The following is an 8,986-nucleotide window of genomic DNA, read 5'->3' on the forward strand; positions in this document are numbered from 1 at the left end:
CCCTTCCCGCCTTCCCCCCTCCGGCCCTTCCCATCTCCCAGCCCCCATCCATGCTTAAACCCTTTCGTCCATCGGTATTCCCCCTTCTACTTTCATATCCTATATTTCTTTTAAATTTATATTTATTGTATGTACAGATTTGTGCATCTGTGTCTGCATCTGTGGGCACATGTGCATTATGGAGGTCAGCGGACAACTTATGGGAGTCAGTTCTCTCCTACCACTGCACATCCTGGGGCTGGAACTCAGGTCATCAGGCTTGGCAGCTGAGCCGTCTTGCCAGCCCAACATACTCTGTGCTCATTGGTCCTCCTCCTCTGTCCTGCCCCACCCTGGTCCATTTTCAAGTCACATGACCCTATTAGCCATCCTCCTCCCTTTCTCTTTGCTCAGCTGGTAGCTTGCCTCCAAGTATGATAAGCCTGAGCTCAATCCCAGGAACCCACATGGTAGTAGAAAACCAACTGTCCAACTTGTCCTCTGACTCACACATACACATAAATTAATGTAAATTTTTAAAATGTATGAAGATCCTATAAAACCCATTACTCAGTATGTTAATGTGAAAAACTAATAAAATGTTTAGGGACTAGGCAGATGGCTCAGGCTGTAAACTGCTTGCCTTAGAAGCATGAGAGCCTGAGTTTAGATCCCCAGAGTCCATGTAAAAAGCTGGTGGCCCACACCTTTAGTCCCAGCACTCAGGAGGCAGAGGCAGGCAGATCCCTGTGAGTTCAAGGCCAGCCTGGTCTACATAGTTCCAGGCCAGCTGGGGCTACAGAGAGACCCTGTCTCAAAGAGACAAAAAAAAAACTTGGTATGACACACACCTGTAATCCCAGCAACAACAAGATGGGAGGTAGAGACAGGTAGCTCCCTAAAAGCCCAAAGACCATGGTCTACATTGTAGAATTCCAAGCCTGTCTCAAACAAAAGGTGGAACGTGCCTGAAGACTGATACCCACAGCATACACACACACAAAATTTTAACCTCCCTCCCTTCTTGTAGGCCTCAGAAGGATAAGCGCCTGCTTCTGTCCTGGACAGACCTTTGTTCCATGTTTGGTTCAAACAAGAATCTGATCTTTCTGGACATCAGCCAGAGCTTCTTCAACAACTCATCACTGAAGACTCTTTGTGGAAGACTGGCCTGTACGCCCTTCCACTTCCAGAAAGTGGTGTAAGTAGGAACCGATCCCCAGACAGGAATCCCCCTGTGGCATGGCCAAATGGAATACTCAAATTCCTATCCAGATTCCAACCAGATGCCCAAGTCACAAGGATTTTCAGTGGTCTTTGCATTGCCTAAGGAAGAATCATATAAAACCACTTTAATACAATGTGTGATACTCTTTTGATGTCCATAGCAGTGCAAGAAAAAAGTTATCAAGATCGTAGGCAGTTTGAGTGCTACTATGGCATCCACTGGCCTTCTAAGTAGAAAAGATTCTCATCCTCTGTTGACACTTGGGCTATGTATTTTTTTGGAGAACATTGTCAGGTACGCTGCAGAATGGTGGGCCGTGTCCCTGACTTCAATGCACCAGATATGAACAGTACCTTCTTCCCTCAGTTACAACATGTGTCTCCACATAGGCATTTCCTGGTATCCCAAGGGGACACAGAATCATGATGAGCTTGGAGCCACTGGTGTAGAGACATAGAAAGCAACATGCCTAAATCATGAGCATTGAAAGTTAGTTGTCTGGGTCTGTGCCTACAACCAAAAAACATATGCAGATGAGTGACATCGGAATGAAAAGATGGGTAGAAGTAGTTATGTACCTAAAGTAATCGTGTGCAGAGTGTGCTTTTATCCATGTAAGATGGTATTTGAAAGTCTTCCTGGATGTTCATCTGCATAGAATGTGCGTAGGAAGCTTAAATCTGGACAGATGTAAGGTACAGGTATGAGGGTTTTCAGGAAATTTTTAACATGAATTACTTTCCTTGTTGACCCTGATATCTCCATGGAATTTTCAGTTTAGCTGATGTCATCTTAACCTGCAATATCTTTCTACTCCTTCTTGATGTACAAAAATAAGAACTCCTGCATGAAAGGTTACACTTGACATACAGTCCAATTCTAAATGCAAGAGTTCCTGAAAGTCAGCCACAGGGCATGGTATTTGTGGAAAGGTTCCTACTGGTGACACTTCAGAGAATAGAGCTACTGCCATTATCTTTTCCTAAAAGAATGGCTTTGGTCTGGCAATTTATGATTTACTCTTTTGTAGAGCTTGACGTGATTAAAGAAGTCAGAACTTCAAATGGTTTCTAAGATGTTGGTTAATGGGTACAAAGTTTGTTATGCAAGGGTGGCAAAAGCTAGTGGACTGTAATGTAGTATATAGTAACAATATAGTGACAATTATATAGTGATATAGTAACAATATCGTAACATATACTCCATCTTTGCTGAGATTGTAGGTGGTAGGTGATGAGGGGTAGTGATGATGGGTTTTGGTAGTCTTTTGAAACAGGGTCTGGCCTGGAACTTGTAGATCAAGCCAACCTCAAACTTGGCAGCGATCTACCTGCCTCCATCTTCTGAGTGCTGAAATTACAAGTGTGCGTCACCACACCTGTATAAAGAATAACATGATTGCATTTTAAAAATTGAAATGACCTGAATTCAAAATCAGCATGATGCTTGATCATTTCTGGGTCATAGATTATACCTATTGAGTCATTAAATCAAAGAGAAATAAATTAAGAAAGAAATCTCTGAGATGGTAGATACCTTAATTAGCTTCATAGGGTCAAATATGTCACAAAGTGTACATATATCAAAACAATGTTGTAACTGGCATGGTGATACATGCCCTTAATCCCAGTACTAGTAAGGCAGAGGCAGGCAGATCTCTGCGATGGAAGCCAGCCTGGTCTACATAGCAGGTTCCGGACCAACTGGGTGGTGGCGGGGGGCGGGGGCAGTAGCTACAGGATGATCCTGTCTCAAAAAAGAAAATCAGTGTTGTATACTTAAATACAATTTTTGTCAATAGTCTTAAAGAATAGGGGCAGTTAATATGGAAAAATATCTAAGATTTAAACATGCTGCATCCCTTTGTATTTATGTGTAACAGAGGCATAGAAGCTCAAGATCCCATCTTTGTGTTCTATTCCTCAGCCTCAAAAATATTTCCCCTGCTAAAGCCTACCAGAGCTTCTGCCTCACTTTTACTGGTTATGAAACCCTAACACATCTGACCCTCCAAGACAGCAACCTGAGTGACACGCTTCCTTCATTGTGCAAGGTCGTGAAACATCAAGCATGCAACCTACAGTATCTCAGGTATCGCTCTCCAGTCCTAAAAATGTCCTTGGGTCAAACTTCTCCAATCTTCCTAATACAGCAGATCTGCCTTCGTTGGGGGTCAGGGGAGGGGGATAGGAATTTCCTTGCCCCTGTTAAAAATACCATCAGCATAGAACATAGACAGGAATTCAGTCTTCATCTGCCCTGAGCGCACTCAACAATCTGAACCCAACCACACAAGACAGCTTTGTGTCCAAAGAAACACCCAGACTCTGGGTATCATCCTCTATCAGGTCATCTCCTTATGGCTCGTATTCCTTACATGTAAATATTCAAAATACCAGCTTGAAGACCCCATCTGTCCAGTGTCCTTGCCTGGCAGCACTCTGGGTCGACAGATCAGCTGTTGGGAAGTTATTGGTTAATAATGCCAATCCCCATCAACTGGTCCACAGATGCTATTGACCACATTTGAGTACCAGCAGCAGCAAGTCCAAGGTAATCACTGGTCTCAGACTGTGACTCTGTCTCCTCTGGTGTGCTTGGCCTATTTGCCTCGGTCTTACTGATAAGGAGGGGGACGTACATCCCACAAGGATGTGGAAATGAAGTAAAACCAAGTCCCATAACAAGCTGTAGCTGATACCCATGACAAATGAACTTTCTTTCCTTTCCTTGAATGGATTAGCCAGTAAAATAAAGTACATGACTTGAAGAGTAGGGTCACAAATTTCATTTTCAGTAAGTTAATGCTCAAAATGAAACTCCATGTAAGTTCAATGTATGTATTTTGGGGACACAATTGGAAGTCAGCATAATCTTTGGTTCCGTTGTTAGAGCTTAATCTCCAAGAGTGGTTTTCGGTTATCTTTAGTGAATTTTAGCTGTGACAGGCCCCATGTGTCATGTGCTGTGGATTATCAGCTTTTCCACACTCAGTGCAAAGGTATGGCATTTATTTCCAGTATAAAAATGGAGGGACTAAAAACCTGTTTTATGCCAGGCATGGTGGCACAAGCCTTTAATTCCAGCACACTCAGGTTGCAAAGGCAGGCAGCTCTCTGTGAAATCCAGACCAGTCTGGTCTTATATAATGAATTCCAGGCCAACTGGGGCTACAGAGAAACCCTGCCTCAAAACAAATATGTGGAAGAGAATGAAACTTGGTGAACTAGGCATCTAGACCTTGTTCCCATACTAACCAAATGGAAAAACGGGACTTAGTCTATGGCTGAGGGTTTAGACAATTGATACAATGCTTACCTAGCATGATGAAGCCTTGTATCCTATCCCCAGCATCACATAAACTATATGATGGCTCATGCCTGTAATCTTAGGAGACAGAGGTAGGATGATCAGGAGTTCAAGGTCACCTTTGGCTACATTGCCAGTTGAAGGCCACCCTGGGCTGCACGAGACTGTCTCAAAAATAAATTTAGGGGGGCTGAGGAGATGGCTCAGTTGAGAGCACTGACTTCTCCTACAGAGGGCCTGGGTTCAGTTCCCAGCACCCACATGGAGGCTAACAACCATCTGTAACTCCAATTCTGGGGAATCCAATCCCTCTTCTGACCTCCGTGGGCATTGCATGACACAAGTGCATTTATATGCACACAGGCAATACACTCATACACATAAAAATAAAATATTTAATAAATTTAGGGCTGGAGAAATGACTCGGTGGTTAAGAGCACTGACTGCTCTTGCAAAGGACCTGCATTTAGTTTCCAGTACCCACATGAAGGCTAACAACCATCCAAAACTCCAGTTCCAGGGGATCTAACATGATCTTCTGACCCCCACAGGCATTGCACACACATGGTGCACACACATGAGCAAAAATATTCACACACATGAAAATTTTATATAGTTTTCTTTTTTCCTCAATGTATATTTTTATTGAATTTTTGTGCAAGTCAAACAATATATCTTAATCATATTTGGACCCCCTCCCTCATTCTTACCCCAAATTTTTTAAAAATAGATTTAAAGGAAAGGAAATCTGACTCTAAAGGCCTTGAAGATCTAGGTAATATTTGAACAAAGTTCCTTTGAATATAATATGGGTGTTGTGTTGTATGACATTCAGATGAATAAACAATTCTAAATGTGTGATTCCCCCGGGCCAGCAGCAACCACATGACCTAGAACTTTTTTACATGATAATTCTTAGGTCCACTCCAGACATTCTTAGTGAAATTCTGAGGTCATGGTTCAGAATCCGATTCTAAACTTCCCGGTAAACACAGTGCCCCTTCAAACAGATCACAGGACTCTACACCTAAGTCAGAGTAAGAATGCCAGGTTTACTAGCTGGTTGTCTATGGTGCCGATGATGCCAACCCAGCATTATGCCATGACAAACAACAACCAGTGAGCTGTTTGAGCTCACTGAGAAGTTGGCTCTGCAAGTTGGGTTTTCCACATCACCCCATTTCAAACCTAAGCACATTTGTCTCAAAGTATCCTTCAAGGTCCCTTGTCTTGGGATGGGCTTATCACCACTGAGTCAGTGACACGGAGAGAAGAAAAACAGTAAAATGGCTCAAGAGTTAATACACTGTGCCCTTGAACAGATAGAAGGTAAACTATTTTCAATTGGGGTTACTATTTATCCCATTATATAAAAATGCCTACCATGAGAACGAGAACCCTGACGTTCAATCATGGGGAGTTTATCAGTGGAGGAAAAAGCTTCATCAGAAACCAGATGACAGCTTCAACTTCTCCAGTGGGTTTCTGCTAGATGTTTTAGGCACCCAATTTGATGTTTTGCAATTTATCTACATATCTACCAACCTGTGTACCTGTCTATCTGTATATCCATCACTTGCTATTTATTATTTTACTTTGGCTTGTTATATCATTAATAAACCCAAAAGTATGGCCATTTAGATCATTCTCTGGACCATCCTCCCACAGGTTGGGATCTTGCTCTCCCAGCTTCCAGAGATGGGATGACTTCTTCATGGCCTTGCAAAGCAACAAGTCCCTGACATGCCTGGACCTCACAGACAATGAGCTCCTGGACAAAGGTGCCAAGCTTCTGTGTAGGACTCTGAGGCAGCCAAAGTGCCTCCTGCAGAGAGTGTCGTAAGTACCTCCTCTCTCCCTGTGGGGCATCTCTGAGGTCTGGGGCTCTAGAGAGACATGGTGACATCAGACCTGCTGGGCACCCCATGTGGATCCACCCACTGATGGAGACATCTCACTTATGGTCTCTGGCACATGGTTCCATGCATCCTCTCCTATTCCCTTGTGTGATCTCAACTGTGTGGTAGACAGAGGAGACTCAACAAGGATTTAAGGATTTTTACCTTTTGAAGACAACGGAAAAGGTTGAGTGTGGGAAATACCCTCTCCACCCCACCATCTATGTGAATCTTTTGCAGGTTGGAGAACTGCCAACTTACAGAAGCCTGTTGCAAGGAGTTCTCTTCCACTTTGATGGTCAGCCAGAAGCTGACACACCTGAGCCTGGCCAAGAACAATCTCGGGAATGGTGGAGTAAAAATCCTGTGTGAAGGCTTGAGCTACCCTGAGTGTAAACTACAGACACTGGTGTAAGTGCTCACTGGCTGCAAGTGTGCACGTGTGTGTGTGTGTGTATGTATGTATGTATTTAAGTAGGACACACATAAAAGTATTTTATAACTCATGCTCCAGCTATGATGCTGATTATGAGTGAGATGTGGGAGAGACAGAATATAAGAAATTGCACTGGCTGAGGGTGTATCTCATTGGTAAAGGTTGTACTCATCATGGGCAAGGTCCTGGGTTCAATAACCCCCACATCACTGAATATGAATAAGTGATATTTATATTTTATATGGATTTATGAGACTTATCTAGTTTCTAGGTCTGCCTTTTTTGTTTTTGCTTTTATTTGAAACACTGTCTTAGGTATTCTAGACTAGCCTTGAATTCACTGCGTAGCAGAGGGTGACCTTGAACTCCTTATCCTCCAACTCACAAGCGCCTGAATTAACAGGCATGTACCACCATGCCTGGCTTTTTCTTTTCATTTTTTAAAAATATAATCCACTAAGGGCCAGGCATGGTAGTTCACACCTTTAATTCCAGAAGTTGGGAGGCAGAGTCAGGTGGCTCTGTGTTTGAGTCCAGCCTGGTCTATATAGAGAGTTCAGGCTAGCCAGGGTTCCATAGTGAGACCCTGTCTCAAAACAAATATATCTGTGTATAATATTTATAAATATTATATGTATTTATATATAAACCCACTGAGTCCAGTTAGTACCATCCATGTGTGCATTGGTTTGGGGTCATCCACTGGGGCATGGGGGACCTACCAATGGGCACCTCTCAAAGAAACTTCCCTTTCCCAAGCAGCCATCAACTGCCAATAGTTCTTCAGCTGTGGGTGGGGCCTCGGGAGCCCCTCCCCTTCTATGCTGAAATCTTAATTGGCTTGCTCTTGTGCAGGTAACCACTGCTATACTGATATATACCACAACTATATCATGTCCAGAGTATGGCATTTTTTTAATATTTATTTTTATTTTATGTATATGCATGTATTGCCTGCATGTAGGTAAGTACAGTCGTGTTGTGCAATGCCCAGGGAGGTCAGAAGAGGATGTCAGATCCCCTGGGACTGGAGTTATGGACAGTTGTTAGCTGCCATGTGGGTGCTGGGATTCGAACCCAGGTCTTCTGCAAGAACAGTCAGTGTTATTAACCACTGAGCCAGAGTGTCAAATGCCCCAGAGTATGGCATTTGACAGCTCTCCTTCCTACTCTCCATCTCTTTCATTTTCCCAGTAGTTTTGGAGACAGGAGCTCACTCTGTAACCCAGGCTGGATTTATACTCAAAACAGTTCTCCTGCCTCAGCTTCCCAGGTGCTGAGATTACAGACATGTACCACCAAGCCTGACCTGACTTCCTCTTTAAATCTGTGTTCTTAGAACTATGCAGCATAAAGCACAGAGTTAGGTTGGCAGAAGCAATTTGCCAACAAACTCGATATGAACCAGATATCATACCAGAATGATGGGATTTTCATACAAGCATGGGGTTGCACTGACTGCTCCTTAACAGAGTTTACACTGGCCTGATCTTGTATAGAGCTTGTGCAGGTAACTACTTCCCTCCAAGATAACACAGCAACAGACACTATTTTGCCACTGTCCTCCCAGTCCTCTGGCTCTTAGAACTTTTCTACTCCCACTCCTGCAATTCTCCCTGAGCCTCTGGAGGGGGTGTGCCATAGATGTCCTGTTTAGGACTTGGCATTCCACAGTCACTTATTCTCTGCACTCTGACCAGTTGTGGCTGTCTGATCACATGAGTCTGCTGCCAAAAGAGGCTTCTTCGATGAAGGAGAAACTGCATTTATCTATCTATGGGTATAAAAGTATTTAGAATATTTAGAAGGCAGTTGGATACTGTATCAATGTTGCAAAACAGTGGTAGTAGGTTCTTCTTTGGGGTCTATGATATCTCCAGCCATGGGTTCTTGATTATGTTTGCAGTGCCAAGCTTGAGTTCCCTCTTGTGCCGTGTTCTATGTTGAGAATTTCATGTGTGTATACAATGTATTTTGATCCTATCCAACTTCTCTCAGGGAGATTTAAGTGGCTTGAAGGGGGTGTATGGGAGGATAGGACAGAGAAGGGAACAGGGAAAGGGATAATTAACACTAACGATGTTTGAAAAAGCTGAATGGAACTGTATTAGTTACTTTCTGTTACTGTGACAAAAC

At 43.2% G+C, this 8,986-nt stretch overlaps 1 protein-coding gene across 1 annotated transcript in view; it reads left to right on the top strand.

Moving 5' to 3' along the window:
- Nlrp2 (NLR family pyrin domain containing 2) overlaps nucleotides 1–8,986 on the top strand; it is a 40,973-nt gene that overhangs the window by 22,780 nt on the left and 9,207 nt on the right. The window contains exons 4-7 of the mRNA XM_008852530.1: nucleotides 1,010–1,180; nucleotides 3,134–3,298; nucleotides 6,185–6,355; nucleotides 6,655–6,825. Coding sequence (XP_008850752.1) covers nucleotides 1,010–1,180; nucleotides 3,134–3,298; nucleotides 6,185–6,355; nucleotides 6,655–6,825 — 678 coding nt within the window. The remainder of the gene's footprint in view (nucleotides 1–1,009; nucleotides 1,181–3,133; nucleotides 3,299–6,184; nucleotides 6,356–6,654; nucleotides 6,826–8,986) is intronic.

The sequence above is a fragment of the Nannospalax galili genome, unplaced genomic scaffold, assembly GCF_000622305.1.
Source record: "Nannospalax galili isolate Female #2095 unplaced genomic scaffold, S.galili_v1.0 scaffold2107, whole genome shotgun sequence".
NCBI lineage: Eukaryota > Metazoa > Chordata > Mammalia > Rodentia > Spalacidae > Nannospalax > Nannospalax galili.